At 33.6% G+C, this 18,631-nt stretch overlaps 2 protein-coding genes and 1 non-coding gene across 5 annotated transcripts; 2 read left to right on the top strand and 1 right to left on the bottom strand.

Annotated features, from left to right (window-relative positions):
- Positions 1 to 369: 369 nt before the first annotated feature.
- LOC105638060 (3beta-hydroxysteroid-dehydrogenase/decarboxylase) lies at positions 370 to 8,125 on the bottom strand. Its single transcript, XM_012221779.4, has 13 exons — positions 7,908 to 8,125; positions 7,582 to 7,817; positions 7,375 to 7,464; positions 7,159 to 7,292; positions 6,885 to 7,055; positions 6,002 to 6,127; positions 4,856 to 4,935; positions 4,096 to 4,294; positions 3,537 to 3,642; positions 2,708 to 2,882; positions 2,278 to 2,434; positions 1,310 to 1,376; positions 370 to 772 (listed from the first exon to the last, which is right to left on the bottom strand). The coding sequence occupies exons 2-13, from the start codon at positions 7,811 to 7,813 to the stop codon at positions 627 to 629; spliced, it is 1,683 nt and encodes a 560-aa protein (XP_012077169.1). The 5' UTR covers positions 7,814 to 7,817; positions 7,908 to 8,125; the 3' UTR covers positions 370 to 626.
- A 2,882-nt stretch (positions 8,126 to 11,007) lies between these two features.
- On the top strand, positions 11,008 to 16,735 carry LOC105638059 (sterile alpha motif (SAM) domain-containing protein). 3 transcript variants are annotated; one of them, XM_020680989.3, is made up of 10 exons: positions 11,009 to 11,892; positions 12,457 to 12,651; positions 12,798 to 13,193; positions 13,424 to 13,487; positions 14,033 to 14,245; positions 14,364 to 14,461; positions 14,900 to 15,005; positions 15,107 to 15,318; positions 15,919 to 16,022; positions 16,241 to 16,735. In XM_020680989.3, the coding sequence occupies exons 1-10, from the start codon at positions 11,164 to 11,166 to the stop codon at positions 16,383 to 16,385; spliced, it is 2,262 nt and encodes a 753-aa protein (XP_020536648.1). In that variant the 5' UTR covers positions 11,009 to 11,163; the 3' UTR covers positions 16,386 to 16,735. The 3 variants fall into 3 exon arrangements, with proteins under 3 accessions (XP_020536649.1, XP_020536648.1, XP_012077167.1); XM_012221777.4 differs by having other exon boundaries at positions 11,010 to 11,892; positions 14,033 to 14,250; positions 14,348 to 14,461; XM_020680990.3 differs by lacking the exons at positions 15,919 to 16,022; positions 16,241 to 16,735 and adding an exon at positions 15,431 to 15,887 and having other exon boundaries at positions 11,008 to 11,892; positions 14,033 to 14,250; positions 14,348 to 14,461.
- A 168-nt stretch (positions 16,736 to 16,903) lies between these two features.
- TRNAS-AGA (transfer RNA serine (anticodon AGA)) lies at positions 16,904 to 16,985 on the top strand. Its single transcript has one exon. It is a non-coding gene; the product is annotated as a tRNA-Ser (tRNA).
- Positions 16,986 to 18,631: the final 1,646 nt, after the last annotated feature.

Below are 18,631 nucleotides of genomic sequence, written 5' to 3'. Positions count from 1 at the left end.
AACCACAGATTCTAAATATTGTAGTTTTTCTTTTTTAATACATGAAAAATACAATGGATCAGAATAATATTATAGACTAATAGACCTCCTTTTTAAATAACATTCACTAAATTAGTTATGGAATATCATTATGAACAACAAAGTAGGAATAAATCTATAACATTCACCAAATTTATTAATGATTAACTTCTGTAGTAAAGAGCACTCTTAACTCGAAACCTCTAACTCTCTGTGTCTTTTACAAGATGTTGAAAAATCAATCAGACCACACCTCGATGATTTTAAATTTCATAGTTGATACATCAACATATAATAAACTAAATTCTATCTTTTTAAATGAAAAATAATAAAAAAATATAAATATCCTAATTCAAGAAAATGAGTAAGAAAAAATGCAATTATTTCTCCAAGAAAGTGTGTATATATATCATCCCTCATCTCTCAGTTACCAAAGTGGAGAATTTATACAAGGGATTTGGACATATTGATACAAGTAGGATTGCTAAAAGTAACACGCCCACATGTCAAATAATGAAACTATTTTGTGAAGGGCCCTCATAATCACAAGTACTGGAAAAGATATTAGAGATGCTTTGTTAGGAAAAGGATTTGGGGAGAGCTAATCATCATTCATTCTTTTTGACACCAACAACTTTTTTAGATATATCAGATTTCAATTTGCACCCAAAAGAGAGAGCTTCCAAGAACATTCCATCAATTGCTTCTTCGTTTTTCTCATACAAACAGAACGCCAGGAAAGCAACAGGAAGTCCTGCAATAAATGGAAACAGAAAAAAGCCGACAGAATTATTTTCAGTGAGCGACCAACAGTTAAAAGGTATAAGCTCAAAAAATGAGACAAGAAAACAAATGGCAGTCAAGGCAATCTCTATCCAACATCTGACTAGATAAAGGCGATTTCCAGTGGAAAATAATCCAGTGGGCCAAACAAGACCCTGAATTAAATTTTTATTTACAATCGTCAGCTCTTTAAATTCTGATGTAAAATGGCATAACTTTTTATTTGTCTTTACCAAACCTTCCAAAAGATTAGTTTGCCATTGATTGCCCAAGAACAGTATACAAAAGGAGCAACTCCGACTCTTCATATACATGTATTCATGCGTGCAAGCATGCATTAACAGGTAAGTGCGCAGATGGGTAAGAGCGTGTATGTGCATTTGTACATGATATGTGTAAGTGCACGGGCATACATGATGCATGTGTGAATATGCATCTGCTTCTGCATACACCTGTATGAGAGAGAGAGAGAGAGAGAGAGAGAGAGAGAGAGAGAGAGAGAGAGTACCTATAACAAACAAACTCTGGAAAGAGATGGCTCCAAGGATGCTAAGAGTCAATAGCGACACAACAACCTATTTGATTACCATAGAATGACTCAGAAAGCTTAAAGAAGCAGCAATATAAAACAAAAAAAAAGGTTACTTATTTAGTTACTTCGCTTGGTATAATCAAGTAATTTTAAAGTAATCTGAAAGGTTGAATCACGTGTGTTGGCTGTAACTTGCTATAGAATCAATTACATATTCGGGTGCTATGTGGTCTTTCAATGTGCACAAGTGTAGACTGATCAGCCAGCAGAGTGCATAGGCATGGTTAGGTTACTGAAATGTTCATAGGCATGGTTAGGTTAACAAAATAGTGATGTATTTTTTGAACCAAACCACAATGTCGGTTAACCATTTTTACAGGGTTTTTCAATTTTTTTGTCAACTCAAATTTCACCAATGAGACCCTCAACAATGGGCCTATTTTTAAGCTCAAATTCATTTTCTAATATTTATTGCAATCATTTAAAAGAATATATAAACATGCATTTTCAATTGCAATACCATTATACTGTTATTTTCGATACTAATTCGATAGCACAATAAATTACAATTTCGTAAGGATTTACAGTTGAAATTTTTAAAAAAATTAGAACAAAATTTTTTTTATTAGTAATTAATAAATTATAATTCCAATACTTATTTCAGACGAATTACAAATTATATTTCTATATGCACCTCAATTCAATTTATTTTTGCTGTCTGTTTTGCAAAATGAAAGCAAAATTCATTCGACCATTTATTTTTTTTAGATTGGTTCATCAGTTTTTCAGTTTTCTTTTCTCTCCCTACTTAAGGCAGTACTTACCTTCAAATCCTGTTCAGATCTTATAATGACAACTCTGCATCACTTTACTTCACTACAGCAAAAGAATAAAAACTGACACAATAACAAATTGAAGAGGTTGCTTTGGATATCAGTAAATACCTTAAGGAACAGCATCCAATCATTCCCCTTGCATAGAGATTTTAAAACATTAATAGCAGAATTCCATGATGAAGCCACTGAAAGAGCAACTTGGTGAGACTTCTCTTCTGATAGATGAAAATATGACACAGGAATTTTTTCAATAGTATATCCAAATCTGCATAAAAAGAAAATCCAATTAATAGATAGAATCTAGCATTCCTCAGTCTATTATCAGAAAGCTTCTTTTTCTCCCACTATATCAGAATTCGGAAGATTCATAACACAGTATGAAGCACATGCATAGCACACCTCCCTTATAAAAAATATGCATCATCCAGTGATTGAACAGAGTGACATATCAGTGTTGTACTCTTAGAAGATAAAATATAATTCCATGAGAAAAAGTAGATTGCACATTGACAATTGATAAAAAAGTGGGCAGACATACATTCTCTCAGGTAAATTTGCATGGATGAACAGGAAACCTAATGTCGCCAACAGAAGCTTTGAAAGTGCAGTAATGATGGTAGACTGAGATGTAATGAAGTTGTAGTAGATTGCAATCAGAATTAACAATACCATCAATGTCTGCTTTTTATCCTTCCAAAGTAGGGTGTCAGCAACTGCAAATGGCAGCAGATTGTTAGTAACCTTCAAGTAATGTTGATCAATAAATCACATTTCGATCACATCCAGGAAAACTAGAATATATATTCTTCACACACATATAAGCACAGAGGATATTTTTGAGAAGTCACATGAGCACCAGCTTGACTGTATAAAGGAAGAGTAGTGATATGAAGGTCAATGCTTAAGGACTGTCTATCACAAGGTCATGTTGGTGACTACACATGAAAAAGTAAATAAGATCGTTCTTGTAACAACAGGTGATAATAGTTCATAGCAGGGTCCTAACTATTTTCAATGCCAACAGTCATCCTTTTATGCTAATGTTAAAGAAAAATAAAATCATACAGTACCTAACTGAACCAATTTAGGCATGGAAACCAAATCGATATTTGATGTAGGCCATGTTAAGTTCACAAAATTTTTGCATAATCAATATTGCCTTTTTGTCTTTTAACCTATCAGAAGTAACTAGACATAGTGGAGGTGCAAGAAAAATGGTAGTTATGGGCAACCAAAATGAAAGATTTATCTTTATTTAAATTCTGTGCAGCACTTAGCATCCCACTGTGTAATTTACTTGTGTTTCAAATGCAGCAACAAAAAAATACATTTAAGTAGTAGAATGGATGGGAAGTGAACAATCATACCCCTTCCACCTCCAAGATATCGGTGAGCTTTAGATGGTCCTTCTCTTTTAGGTTGATTTTCAGCCCTCAAGTCTGAAAATGATTCTAGTGTCCTTTTCAGACCCTCCTGAGAAAAGTCATAATCACGGCATTAAAAATGAACCACCAAGCTACGAGTTTGATTTAGGAATATGATGTACAGTTTCAGGTTTATTTGTTCATCAGAAGGGTCGTCAATCCATAAAATTGGAAAATAGTGCTGTAACAAAGTCTGAACCACTTGCTTTCTTAAACAGAGACAAGAAAACTCTACTGATAGGGCTGAGAAAGTCAGAATATCTTATAGAATAACCATTCAAATCAATTACATATCAATTATAGAGATTATATTAGCATGTCTAAGCAACAAGAAAGGCTACAGTCTACAGAGGCCAACTCTTAAAGCAGGGAATGTAACAAAGAGCAAGGTAAATAGAAAATAAGTTTGTCAAATATATTTCAAACAAGTTTGTCAGATAGAAAATAATTCATGATGCAGCATGATGCAGAAGCAGTAAATCTTCATAAAATACTCAAAAACCTCAAGGGAAACTATTGGTGTGTAGCCAAGTCGATCCTTTGCTTTTGAACAATTAAAAGATCTACTGCAAGAGAGGAGTCTAATTCTTGAAGGTATCAACTGCGGAACCTTCATTCCATATGGGCCCAATAGCTTGTATGTCCACTCCACCACATGTGCAAGTGGCATCACAGCAAAAGCAGGGACCTTTATCCTTGGCCTGGAAGTTACATTAGATCAGAGAAAAAGATATTTGGCATTGACAATTATATAACTTTAACAATAATGAATAAAAGAAACAGATTTTTATTTTTAATTCCAGCTAGAAATGAAGCATTGTAGGAGAGCACCCCTTTTTTAATAGGAGCACCAAAAAGAAGAAAGAAGACCATCTCTCATCATAAGAAAATATGATTGATAATAACAATCTAGGTAAAATACATATTTTAAATTACAGAAGAGAATTCTAGAAAATATTACAGTCAACAGCCCAAGACAGGGTAGAGCTGATTGCGTTGGCATAACTGCCTAGAGGAATAGCTATATATATACAAAGAAATATGAAATACTAGATGTCCGTGCCAGGCTGGGCTCTGGATCACCTAATAAAAATTACCCTTGGTTTAAGCCCACCAATACACAAGTCTATACAAGATTATCAAAGCAACAATATCACTTGGGCAAAGGCAGATATAGAAATACTCAACTCATACAAAGCAGGAAACTTGTGGACATTTATATCCTATTAATCATGTAAGGGGAAAGAAAAAGAAGTACCTACCTCTCATAGCCAAGACCTCCCAACACGAGTGAGGTAAACTCCCAAAACTTTATTGGCTCCATGTTGGTTATAAAATATGCCTGCAAATTCAATTTCCTCTTAGCCACCAAAAACAGGCTCTGGTACCCAGTTTAACATGTAATATTACATTTTGAAAGCAAGGATTGACATGATTTAACAAAAATTAGTAGAGAATAAGACGGTAAAGATCTTTCTTTGGCTCGCCTGTGTTAAAAATAGACATGTCAGAGAAAGTTTATTCTTAGAGAACCTCTTCCATCATTTCTTGAGAAATTTCAGAGTCCAGATTAACATAAAGCCCATAATACAAATCTCCTCATGAAATGACATGCTAAAGTGTCAAAGTTTAGTAATTTAATACTTTTGCTTTACGTTAGTATTGACTCTCTCGCTATGGATTAAAAGTTGAAAGATGATGTAAGATGACAGCCAACAAACCCACTCAAACAATTCCACATGGATTCAAAAGAAGCCATGCGCATCGAATTGATTGAGCATTACCACTTTATTCCAATGAAACAACTTTGATCTTCACCCAGTATGTATACAAATTGAGCTAAGCTTCTAAGCGGCTTTGCCTCTTTGCCCCCAACTTTGGTCCACAAGGTTCGATGGTTTTGGTTTGTTGGCCAAGTAGAGAATTAATATAACACAATGTTTTGTTTCCAGTGCCTTATGTGTCATGTTTATACGCAAAATGGACAGGAAAAAGAAATCTCTTAAGTCTATTAGTCATGAATAACTAAAGTGAATGTGTTTCTGCCATGCAACCATATTGACTGATGCATCTCTTATGTCTTTTTCTGCCTCTGACTTGAACCATGATACATGGAAAATGTGTAGGTAACACAAGCAAGCCAAATTCATAGGGATAACACATGCATGCATAAATCTATGCTCAATGAGTATTGGATTTGCATTTGGAGAAGGTGAAGGGGGTTCAAATTGCAAACTGTTGAACTTGGTATTTTAGTTTCAATTACTTGAACAAGGTTTATTTTTAGTAAATAAAACTTGCTTATGAATTATGCACTAAAAAGTCTAATTCCACATATACACTAGGAAAATAATAATCATTATTACTGTCTACTGAAACGTGAATGCAAAAGCACAAAAGGATTGTACCTGCCCAGCACCATTCTTTGCAACATCCTCTCCTGATGATAGAGCTCGTTCAGCACATATGTGGGCATGTGCCACATTTTCGACATATGTGAAATCATAAATGTTATTGCCGTCACCAATTATGAACTATTCAAACAATAATAAAGAAATAAAATGAGTGACAAGATTTTATGCAAAAACATAACATGAATGCATATCACTAAATTCATAGGAACTGCAACAATTTAAGTATCATTACTGCATTCATTGCAGCTGAACCAGGCGAAAGAGATTAGAGAATATAACCTAATGGGAACAAATTAATTTTCGGTATAAAATGAATTCTGCAAATCGATTTTAATTGTTAGTTAAATTGCCTACAGCAATCAAAGGAGCTTTGTTAGCCATCCAAACTTATAGGCTGACAACAGGAAAAATTTTGCATGCAAGGTGAAAATGTAATAGAAGCTTCAGCTCCTAAAATATGGATCCATTCCTTGCACGTCTTTAATAAAATTATGAATCAGAATAAACCTATTTTAACGAAGACTTCATACATAGTCTCCTCCAAGTGATTTCAAATTCACAATGCTCTCTCAAAACGTGGAGCTTTTTTATCTGAACCACAATTTTTGGTAACCAACTTTTCCAAACTAAACAAAAAAGTCACAATTTCTTTATATATCAACAGTGGAACTTTTTATTGAAAATAGGCCAAATGTTAATTGTACCTTATGTTAGCATTATGAGTAGCCATCAAGAAAATATGTTTAGAAACATATATAGATTTTGAATTATGTTGTCAATCTTTTGAAATAAGCATTCTGCATTCTGCAAAGCCGTCGTTACACTGTCTTAACAATCCAAGACATAAATTGCATTGACAAGTGGCAAAACTACTTACCTTGGATTTCCCAGCCCTTGCTGCAGTGACCAAAGATGGAACAAACAACCTATCTCCAGGGCCAAATATGCTGCTTGGGCGTAAGCTACATGTAAGGAGCCCATTAGTGCCATTTGCCTTGATTACTGCGGCCTCACCTTCAGTTTTAGTTGCTGAATATGAATCAAGGGGCTGAAACAGTATAAGACAATGACTCATCTCCATTTCAAGATATAATTAATCCCATGTTAAGTTAATACCTTTAGAAATCTAGCAACATCTATCAAGTCGGTACCTTAGCTGGGTATGGCAAGGATTCATCTCCATTAAGAATTCCATGGATCCCATCAAAAACCACGCTAGCAGAGCTGGTATAGATAAGCCTCTTCACTTTGAGCTCCACACAAGCATCAATAACATTCTTTGTCCCTGCAAATCACCGTCAAAAATAAACACGAAATAAAAAATATAGTAGTTAATAATGCACCTACCAAAATCAAAAGCAACTTACCTTGCACGTTGACTGAATAGTGGAGCTGATAGTTATTAACGGAAGAATTAGGAGCCGCCATGTGGAACACAACTTCAGCTCCTTCAACAGCTATACAAGCAAAAACAAAAAATAATGTCCTCAAAACTACACATCTAATAGTTTTGCAATTAATCTCCTCTATAAAGTAAATCACACTAAGTAGAATTGAAAATGAATAAAACTGACCTTTTAGAACTTGGGCCTTGTCCCGGAGATCCATGGAAACATATTCAGCGCGACCAGATTCTAAGGCTTCTCCAAGGGTTCCGTTCTCCTCCTCTGCACTTAATTTAATGGCAGGCTCCAAATCACCAATCCGAACTAAAAACATATCATTTCGAATGAGCATTTCCACCAAATGCCGGGCCGCAAAGCCCCTGCCGCCAGTGACCAAGCACCAACTCTTCTCTGCGGACATATTCCTGTTTCAGAAATTCAAAAATTAATTAGTTTCTAGTGAAGCGCAATACAATGTAGACGAAATCTCTCGCTTGATAGTGAAAATAGCTTACTTGGTCACTTTTGAGCTTTCAGTCTCCGTTGCTTATTCGCCGATAGGATCTCGATTTGGAGGATCTGAAAGCTTGGTTGCCAGTGGCGACGATAGCTGGCTTGCTTTATTTTTGTTGTTAACTTCACTGTCTGCTTTATTCTCGCCGCTGTCGTCAACTTCTGCTAGACTCGACGGCTGCTTCTGCTTTCTTTGGATCGAGTCAGTTGTGCGCGCAGCAATAATACGGAATAGATATTGAAAATAATTTTAATTAAAAAATAATTTTATTGGTTAAAATTGTTATTATAATGTCTAATTTTTATAATAAATTATAATTTGTCAACACAAATTATTAAATTTATAAACCTTCAAACTACTGTGTAGCAAAAATAAATTTTCGCTCCACCTTTTAACCACAAATCACAAAGAAAATATTCATCTATACTATTTTTTTTATTTTCCTACATTTTTTTATTCAAATTTCATTTCCTTTATATAGTTGATTAGACTGATTATTTTTTTTAAAGATAATATTAAAATTTCATTAAAAAAGTTCAAATCATTATAAATATTAGAGGGATGACTTAACCCTCTCTATCTAACACCATGCATATAAAAAAAACTATAAAATAAAAAAATTTATAAAATAATTATTTTTTTGTTGATCTAATAAAAAATTCTAATAAAAATAGGTGAACTTAAATAAAATGGATGGACATTCAAAATTTGTTAATTATATGGACTCCCTGAATTTTCTATACATAGCGTAATTATCCATGAATTAGTTATTTATGATGAACATAGAGGATTTGAACTACTAAATCGAATGAAGGAACATGCCACAGTACCAGACTCGCACTATTATATTTCAAAAGACGAAGATCATTGTATAGTTAAAAAATTATCCACAAATTGTAACATATCCAAATAAACCAAACAAATGCAAACAACAAAATAAAACTCCACATAAAATGTAGAGATCATAAACTCTACACAATATGAAGATAAAACACAAATAATAGTAGAAACATAAATAACATGAATCTATGTCATAATAAACATAGATCTCTAATTTATTTAACAAAAAACAGAAAAATTTACCTCAAAACTAGAAATATAAAGAGAGATTGTCACAAGAGACAATAATCAGCTCCTTCCTATATCTACATATTTGATTTTGTGTTTCAATAAAGAGAAGGGAAAAAAAATTTTAATAGTGAAGTGAAAGAGAGAGAGAGGGGGGAGACGGTCACCTATCAGTGAAATGAAATGATTAAATGGATTATTCAGTAAAGTTTTCAGTAAGAATATAATTATTTTCATAAGTTATGAATATATTTATTTTATACTTTAATACGTCGTGTAAATAACTATAAATTATTAGAATAATAGAATATATATATATATATATATTAAATATAAAAAACTAAATAGTCAATTTTAACAAACTGAATAGATTGTAATTGACACTAGTATAAGAACACAAATTAACGAATGGGCGATTTCTAATAGAAATCAACCATCAATTATATAAAATAATTAAATCGAACGCTGCTTCATCGTTTATGTATTTTTGATAATATATAAATATTATATGGCATTGTCACATCAATACATTGACCTTTGAGCATATCCATAATTACCAGTTTTTGCTTACAGCTGTGAAATGAATATTTTGTTGTAAATAAATCTAAAATCGGAAAGCTCTTTTATCTTTTTTCACGCGATCCGCGGTGAGGTCTCACCGATGGTTATCTCTTTTTTTTTTTTTTTTTTTTTTTTTTTTTTTTTTTTTTTGCAAATTATCTTTTTTTTTTTTTTTTTGAGTTATTGTTGTCACTATTGTGGTAATTTTGTATAACGTCTTTTATTATTTAAATAGTTATAAGGAAATAAGTGCTGATTTTTTTAAAAAATTTGAAGGTAATAAGATCGAATTTATAGAAAGACCATGGAGTCGAACAGTGGCCATAAATAGCCAAGAGTGGAGCAAGCGATCGTCGATGGCATAAATATTATGCTCTGTCAACTCGATCAGATACTTCAAATCAATATTGTATTTTTTTTATCTTTTATATAAGTGCTTTATTATTAGATTTTCTATACAAAAATATAAAAATATATTGATCTGTATCCCATATTTATATATAATTTTTTTTTATTAAATTTCTAGCTTGATTTCTTCTAAAAAAAATATTTTGTTGTAAATAAGATTTTTTTTTTTTTTCGGATTAAAAGGATGGGAATAACCCCAAATAAAACACTAGCTACTCAAAGATACAACCCCTGGCCAAGCCACTTGTCGGCAATCCCACCGCAGCAAATCAACAACATCAGCAGGAGGCTGATGCAAAACAGTTCTACCCACAACAGCTGTAACAGCTAAGTTCGCGAGACAAATTCGCCACCTTGTTTACTTCCCTATAGCAATGTTGAAACTTCACTACCCATGAGGATGATAATATACAAGAGCTCACACCAAATTGATGAATGAATAACTTTTCTTAACAACTATCTCTTTTCGTAGTTCATGCAAAATTTATGAAAATTTTTTATTAAATCAATTGATAATATATTATATGCTCAAACTTGATTCGGTTAACAATTTGAATTCCAAATATTTAGTTTTATTGATATTCAGGATATTCGAATAATTAGGATATGATATTTTATAAAAAAAATTATAAATATGTAAAAAAGCATTCTATAGAAACTATATGAATTGAAAATAAAAGAGTACATCCTTAATAATTATTTTAAAATTCATGTTTGGCACATAAATTGATTTGATAATATTTAATTAAACTCATGAACCACACCATCAATATATAATAAATTTTGAATTCAACTTAACTTATTATCTGAGTAAATATATATTTTAAGAGTTGAGTTGTAATACCCACTTTCTTAATTTTAATGAATTAATAATAATTCATTCAGTACAATAAAACATTCGAAGTGCTGAACCAACCAAAAAAAAAAAGGCCCTTTCGAAAACAATCAGAAGGCAACATGTCTTTCCCTAAAAAGAAAAATCTATCGGACCGACACGACATGTCGTTGTTTGACCGCGGGAAAACAGCGCTAAAAACACATACACTAGGTTCGTTGATATGTAAACTCCGTTTTCTTAGCAGCAGAGCCTCAGCCAAACGGCAAACTCCATCAACCTTCATTGGTCCCCTACAAATTTGAAATATTTTCACCTTCCCTCCTCTTGGTTTGAAAGCCCACATATCTGCAGACAGCAGTCAAGCAACTCTAAACCCCACAATATGCCCTCAAAACCAAAATCATCGCCGCCAATTTCTCTCTCTCTTTCAATCTCGCAGCATGACGACGATGATGATTTCCAAATCCCTCTCTCACAATCGCAACAACCCTTTACTGTCACTTCAACTTCCAGAAAACCACTTAGACCCTCCAATAATCGCCACCGGCAGCCCAAAAAGCCCAAGATATCCATCAATTCCGGCAAGGAGAACGTCGCTCCAACCTACTCCGCACCGAATCAGAAAATGCCACCTGATACGGACGAGGAGTTCAATTTCCATGACAATTGTAGCTTGGATTTGATAGAATCGAGCATCGATTGCAGTAACAAGAACATTAATGAAGATGCGAATTTTCAAGAGAAGAGTTTTGAAACTGGAAGTAATAAGAGGAAAGAGGGACTGGAAATGAATACTGGGTATTTGTGCAATTCGATAGAAGCTAGGCTAATGAGGTCGGTAAGTGATACTGGACTCAATCCTGTAGGTCATTCTGGGTTAAATGAAGCTGATGGATTGGAGGATCTTGATGAAGATGGCCAGTTGGATTTGTTAATTAAGTTATGCACTGATGATGCCAATGAGGGAAATAAGGTTGCTAATGGTGTGGATGAGGGAGGTTGTTTGGCTCAGTGTCCACTTTGCGGGATCGATATTTCGGATCTGAGCGAGGAATCTAGATTGGTTCATACTAACGATTGTCTTGACAAAGAGGAGAAAAATGTTGAAGAAGTAAGCTTTATGCATTTTTCCATTTCTTTATTTGTAACTCTCTGTCATTTTATTGATTTATCTTACGTTTGAGCAATGGAAGATTAAAAAAATATTAAACTGCTGCCTTTTATCAGAGTCTAAAGATTAATTGCATAGGACTATCTTGGGTAGTTGAGATGTGGAAGTTTTATAATTTAGTTCTTTATTCAAGTTAATTAGTGGTTCAAAATTGGCTAAACACTTTATTTGCTGGTTTATAATGAGATGGAATAACGACTGTTTCATTATTTATAATAGCTATTTAACCAACCACAAAGTAGAAATAATTCTGGAACGGGGTCATATATAGTTACTGGCTAGCTTCAGTGGATATTATCAGCTTTTGAATATATGACTATAATTTAGAGGGCTGCGGTAAATTTTTGTCTGCTAACTGATCTGAGCAAGAGATTGGCCGCAGGCATTGTAATTTTTGCATGATATTATTGGTGTTTCAGTAACTTTCTAAAGATTCTCCCCAGCTCTTTCTGGATATAAGGTGAGATTTAAGACTTGATTCCTTAACATGCATGTTTTCTGCAGATTGTTCCTGCTAGGAATAACAGGGAAACTCATTTTGTGCCACAAGCTGTTGATGATCTTATTCATTCTCCACGCCAAGTTGTTGATGTTTCCCCTGTACTTAAATGGCTGCAAAATTTAGGTCTAGAAAGATATGAGGAAGCTTTTATTCAGGAAGAAATTGATTGGGATTCTTTAAAATGGCTAACAGAAGAGGTACGCTTGTGTCTCTTTTAAGTCCCCTGCTATGCATGCTTTTCTTGATGTAGACTGTGGTGGAGTTTTAATTTTCAGTTTCATTGCTATTTCTTGAACCTGGAATGTAAACCCCCAAATAAATGCTCAATTTCCCTTCTTTGCAGGATCTTGTTAGCATAGGTGTTACAGCACTAGGCCCCAGGAAGAAGATTGTGCATGCTCTTGGTGAACTTAGAAGAGGGTGTAATCTGATGACTGAGACATACAGGGAAACACGTGCCTCTACTGAAGTTGGATCATGGAGTATCCGTGAAGGAGAGATGCAGGTGGAAGCTTCCAAAGTTGTTGAAGAGGACACTAGTAAATCGACTACAAACAAATTGATTACTGATTATTTTCGTGGCTCTGTCACTGCTAGGAAGAAAATTTGCACCATCTCTGCAGAAAAGCGTAACCCAGGATCTGTTCGTAAACACAAGGCTAAAAATTGCTCTGTGCGTAACAGAAAACTCAAAGATATTCCCCTGTGGTGCACCATACCAGGGACATCATTTCGAGTGGTAATAGTCTTTCATATTTGAATAAAAATTATCGTGGATATAATTTTGCATTTCTTTTTTTATATGAAGTGGCTTTTCAACTCAGATTCAGCACTTAATAAAGCTTTTGGAGTGGGTTTAAATGTTATGTTATAGTCAGCAGCGGAGCTGTTGAATATCTTATTACTTTTCCCGTTATTGACGGTATTTCTGGTTTTATCGTTTAGTTTGTTCTAATTTTGTGTCTGCAGGATGCTTTCAAGTATCTTAGAGGAGATTGTTCCCATTGGTTTCTTACGCACTTCCATATGGATCGTAAGTTCAGTTCCACATTCTTCATGTTGTATTTTATTTCTTTTTTTTTTTTTTAGTTTGATAGATATCCATATCAAAACAAGGGAAATTTGTACAGCAAAGAACTGCTTTTCATTTTTCAAATTTCAAAAGCTTTTCTTATTTTTTCCTTAATCTACACATCTTATCTTAATTTGAATTCTTGTTTTAGTGCTTATTTAACTATATTACAATTTACAATATATATTAAGGGAGGTGAACTAGGGGCTTCACTTGCATTGTCGATTCCATTCAGCTTTGCCCATCTGATCCGGCTGCCATTCTGCAAACAAACTTTCAAAATTCTAGTATTGCATAGGTTGTTCTTTTGTTTTCAGATTGCGGATTGATGCTCAATCATTCATTATGAAATAAAAAAATTCATTTAGTTTTCTCGAGAGAAAACAGTAAACACTAGTGAGGTGCACTTGAACATTTGTTACTTTGTAAATGATATCGGCATGTTCCCTATGCCTGTATGGGTTTATATTGTTAATTTGTGATGCATTTGTGTTCGGTCTTTGCAGATTATCAAGGGCTAACAAGGTCCTTCTGTCATGGGAAGATCTATTGTTCCTTGATCACGGCAAGACTTGTAAATATGAAGCTTGGGATCCCTTGGGACAAATTACAAGTTTTACCTCTCAACCAAAGGATCAGTATCGCTGGTGTTGATGTGACATGCTTGGATGCAAACCACTGCCCAGGTTCCATCATAATACTCTTTGAACCTCCAAATGGTAAGGTATGCTCCATATTGACTTCTTAAGACATTGTCATATTATGGTGGTTATCCCATTATCATTTGTTAGATTAATCCCAAATTTTGTTTAAATTTTTAGGCCGTTTTACACACAGGTGATTTCCGCTTTTGTGAGAACATGGCTAGCGTGACTGCCTTACAAATTTGTCGCATCCATACTCTAATCCTTGATACTACATATTGCAATCCCCAGGTAACTGTGCACTTTTGAGTAATTGCTTTTTCTCTTGCCAAAAAAAATATGCTGTAAAGGAGATTTAGTTAAACTAAACTTTCCACTTAGACAATTACAGTTATGGATCATTGATGTATGGGAGTATTCTGCAAAAGATCCAGGTTCTTATCTCACTTGGATTTGAAGCTGACTAAAATGGAGCTAACAACCTCATTGCAACTAGGAAACTACTTAGATTTGGGATCTCCAAAATTTAGCTTGATGTTATTGACCAAAAGTTGCTTGTTGAACTAAATGAGAAATATGAACTAGAAAAGCTAAAGTTAAGCAATAACTGATCTTGCATCCCTCATCCTTCCACTTTCTTAAATGAAAAGCATCAGCTTGCGTTATACCTTATTTGACTGAAGATCTATATGGAAAATGAAGTTTATCTTGTTTCACGATTTCTTGCAGTATGATTTTCCAAAGCAGGAGGCTGTAATACAGTTTGTCATCGAGGCCATTCAAGCTGAATCTTTCAACCCCAGAACTCTTTTTCTAATTGGAAGCTACACAATTGGTAGACACTCTCTCCTCTCTACTTAATCCTTTTCAACTTTTCTCTCCTACACTCTCCACCTCTAATTTTGGTGCACATTTATTTATTTACTTTTGCAAAAGGAAAGGAAAGGCTGTTCTTGGAGGTTGCTCGTCTACTTCATAGAAAAGTTTATGTTACTGCAGCAAAGTTCCGTCTTTTGGAATGCTTAGGTTACTCCAAGGAAGACATGCAGTGGTTCACATTAAATGAACAAGAAAGCCAAATACATGTGGTCCCTATGTGGACGCTTGCAAGCTTCAAAAGACTGAAACACATATCCAATCAATACGTGGTGAGGATAGCTAATCTATATTTTTTGCATTTTTTGAATATCAGATTTCAATTATGACATTTGGATTTGACTTGACAGCTAAGGTCCAATTTCTCCAAAACTCTACTTGTAGGAATAAAAAGCATCCCAGAGGGAATGAGTTACTCGATATAGGACATGAAACAACAAATTTTAGAAATAAATAGATAAAAAGCACAAAGGGTGTAGTTGCCAGGACTAGTGCTCTAGGCACTTACGTGGTTATCCAATTACAATGTCACATGGAGGCTTACTCCTACTTGCTCCTTAGGTAAAGGTCAACGTGCTTTGGTTTTTTCAGTTAACAAGAAAATATTTATTGTGTGTCTCGCTGGTATTCTTGATTCTAGCTTATCCTTCTATTCCCTTTTAACATTTGTAAGTTTGCAATTATTAGAAGAAAATATCTAGACATCTGATGCACTAAAGATACTTTCAGCTCACATATAAAACAACAAATGCTTATCACTTAGTTAGGCTAACAGTAGAATGATAATATCAGTTTGTGCTTGAGCTTAGTATTTTTTTTTTTTTTTTTTTTGAAGATGTAATTTTATCGCATTCTTCCCGCTTCTTGTTTAGGATCGATTCAGTCTTATAGTTGCTTTCTCTCCGACTGGTTGGACATTTGGTAAAGGGAAAAAGAAGTCACCTGGGAGAAGATGGCAACAAGGAACCATTATAAGGTAAACGGTTAACCCCTATAACATAATCTACTGGCTTTACTCAATTTTCCAGTAGTCCTCTGTGCAATGCTTAAACAGCATTGAAATAAGTTTTTCATCCTCGAAGTGCACTGATGGGAAAGGATATCTCTATTGAACACATCCTGGCATAAAGTTTCTGGGAATTGCAAAATCACCTTTCAAGTAACCCATGATTAATTTGCTTCACTGTGTAACAGGTATGAAGTTCCATATAGTGAGCATTGCAGTTTCAGCGAACTTAGAGAATTTGTGAAGTTTGTATCTCCTGAAAAGATAATACCAAGTGTAAATAACGATGGACCTGAGTCTGCTGATACAATGGTTTCCCTCCTATTGTCTTGATTGGTTGACGCAAACTTAGAGAAGGCATTGCCTTTGATTCAAATGAAATATATGCACTTAAAACAGGAAGGACAGCTGAGCTCCACAACGGTCGCATCAAATAGCGATCACAGGTTGATCATTGTTGATGCTGTGAAAATACAGTCATATCAAATTCAATAGAAGAATAGCAAGAATCTGAGAAGCTCAATGTTTTTAAGAGTGGACATGGTCCTATCCTCATTATGTTATTGTAGCAGAAATAGATAAGATGCGAGGCTAGGATTTGCATATTCTGTTGTCATAATTTGTATAGTATATTTGTCCGTAAAACATAAAAACTATATATATATTGTTGTACTTTTTCTTTAGATATTGCCATATGAAAATGAAAGAAACGGAGCCATTTTAATAATGGATCACAAATCGTTTACAAATAATTCTCAAAACTAATAATAGACGAAACTCCACTGGATGGAGCATCAAGTGAGATGACTTATTAGATAAATATATATATTTTAACGAGCTTCTCAATTGCTGTGGACATGCCGGAGTGGTTATCGGGCATGACTAGAAATCATGTGGGCTCTGCCCGCGCAGGTTCGAATCCTGCTGTTCACGATCTTTCTTTTGACTTTTTTTAAGTCAAAAATTATGTTATGGCCTCCACGGTTTTGACTCCTGTCAGTAACAGTCAACTCCCCCAAAGGGACAGGCTTTCTTCTGGAAATTGAAAGGTCGAAGGGGCAGGCTTACTTTTCGAAATTGGAAGGTTGAATTTTCTTTTCACAGAACTGTGTGAGAGACAGATAACACAGCAGCCTGTTTTGTAGTCTTATAAAAATGGCCATCCACATGTACTCAACATTTTGTTCTTCCCAAATGTCAATTTCCATGTTATTCTGTTGTTTTCTTTTTGTTTGTTCCCTTTTATTTTGCCCTTTTTTTTTTTTTACTTTTCCATAATTATTATAATTAGGCTTCCCCAAAATCTAATTTTAATACAAAATATGACAAAAATTAAATAAATTTTGTTGATTTTGCTAATTAATCTCAATGATCATTGATTCGATTCCATAATTATAAGTTCATTTCATACCTATGTAAACAGGTTTAAAAATAACAGAAATATCAAAATATCAAAATTCATGCATATTCATTAGTAAAGGTTACACAGAGATGGAATATTTAATTTTAGATTTTCTTTTACACTCATCAGCACATTAAATTTTTTTTTTTTTTTTAAAGTAATATTTAAAAATATATTAGCAGAACTTAAAGAGACAGCCGGGTCCCCCGTCTGAAAAGGGAAAACACAAAGGTTGTGGAACTTACATATTTTACGTTTTGAGTGGGAAACACAAACACTAGTAATGAGGTTAATTTTTCACGTGGGTTAAAAGCTATTGGGTGTTTTAAGATATAAGACCATGTTCGATGTTTCCTTCCCATCTCCTGTTTCTGACTCCAACCACTCACCTTTCTCTCTATTTTTTTCTTTAATGCATAAAACTATATGAAAATTAAAAAAAAAACACTTATTAATTTTTTTTAGCAGACTTATTAAACATAATTTTAAAAAAATTGAAAATGTCACTGGATTTAGATGGGCATTTGGCTCTCTTTTTTCCTATCACACTATGTTTGTAAATTCAGTTCACAGACTTATTATTAATATTGCATGTGAGAAATTAAGAATCAAACACCATTAATTCTAATTATTAAGGTTAGTTTTAATTAATAAAATGCTTTTCATACACACATTATAAAGAATTATTCATTCTCATTAAGTTAATTCATTATCTTAAAATATGGGTTTTTTTTCTCATCAATTGGAAGATTCAATGGGTTGAAAGGAGTAGCTTGTTAGGTAATAACGTTTAGTGTTTTGAACTAGTCAAAACACTATTTCTCTAAATTATTATGTTCAATAGCTTGATATATATAGAGTAACTTTCAGAAGTCTATAGAGTGTTTTTAAAACGTTATCTTAGCAAATGTTTCACTTTTTTTACTAATTTTTTTTACAATCTTATCATTATCCTTAATTAATATAAAATCCTTCACATACGTGTTTTATTATCTTTATGTTTGGCTTACTTATATTTAATAATAAAAAAAATGTTATTTATATATTTGTATTTAAACTAAAACAAATATTAAAAATTAAAAATATTGATCCCATAAAATATTAAAAATTTTCCATTTTATTTATAAAATAGTGAGTTTTTCAATTTTTGCTCCCTCAAGTTTTGAAAATTTAGATA

This window comes from Jatropha curcas, chromosome 8 (assembly GCF_041381405.1).
Source record: "Jatropha curcas cultivar XTBG-Jc1 chromosome 8, XTBG_Jcur_1.0, whole genome shotgun sequence".
Classification (NCBI taxonomy): Eukaryota; Viridiplantae; Streptophyta; class Magnoliopsida; order Malpighiales; family Euphorbiaceae; genus Jatropha; species Jatropha curcas.
Note: the sequence above shows the minus strand (reverse complement) of the source record. Positions and strands in the feature narration are given on the sequence as shown.

Excerpts from the sequence above, each read along its gene's own strand:
- LOC105638060 (XM_012221779.4), bottom strand. The coding sequence starts at position 7,813 with ATGTCCGCAGAGAAGAGTTGGTGCTTGGTCACTGGCGGCAGGGGCTTT. Across the intron at positions 7,465-7,581 it reads CAAGGCCCAAGTTCTAAAAG|CTGTTGAAGGAGCTGAAGTT; the intron begins GTCAGTTTTATT and ends TTGCTTGTATAG. Across the intron at positions 3,643-4,095 it reads CACCAATAGTTTCCCTTGAG|GAGGGTCTGAAAAGGACACT; the intron begins GTTTTTGAGTAT and ends GACTTTTCTCAG.
- LOC105638059 (XM_012221777.4), top strand. The coding sequence starts at position 11,164 with ATGCCCTCAAAACCAAAATCATCGCCGCCAATTTCTCTCTCTCTTTCA. Across the intron at positions 13,488-14,032 it reads TACGCACTTCCATATGGATC|ATTATCAAGGGCTAACAAGG; the intron begins GTAAGTTCAGTT and ends CGGTCTTTGCAG. Across the intron at positions 14,251-14,347 it reads TTGAACCTCCAAATGGTAAG|GCCGTTTTACACACAGGTGA; the intron begins GTATGCTCCATA and ends TTAAATTTTTAG.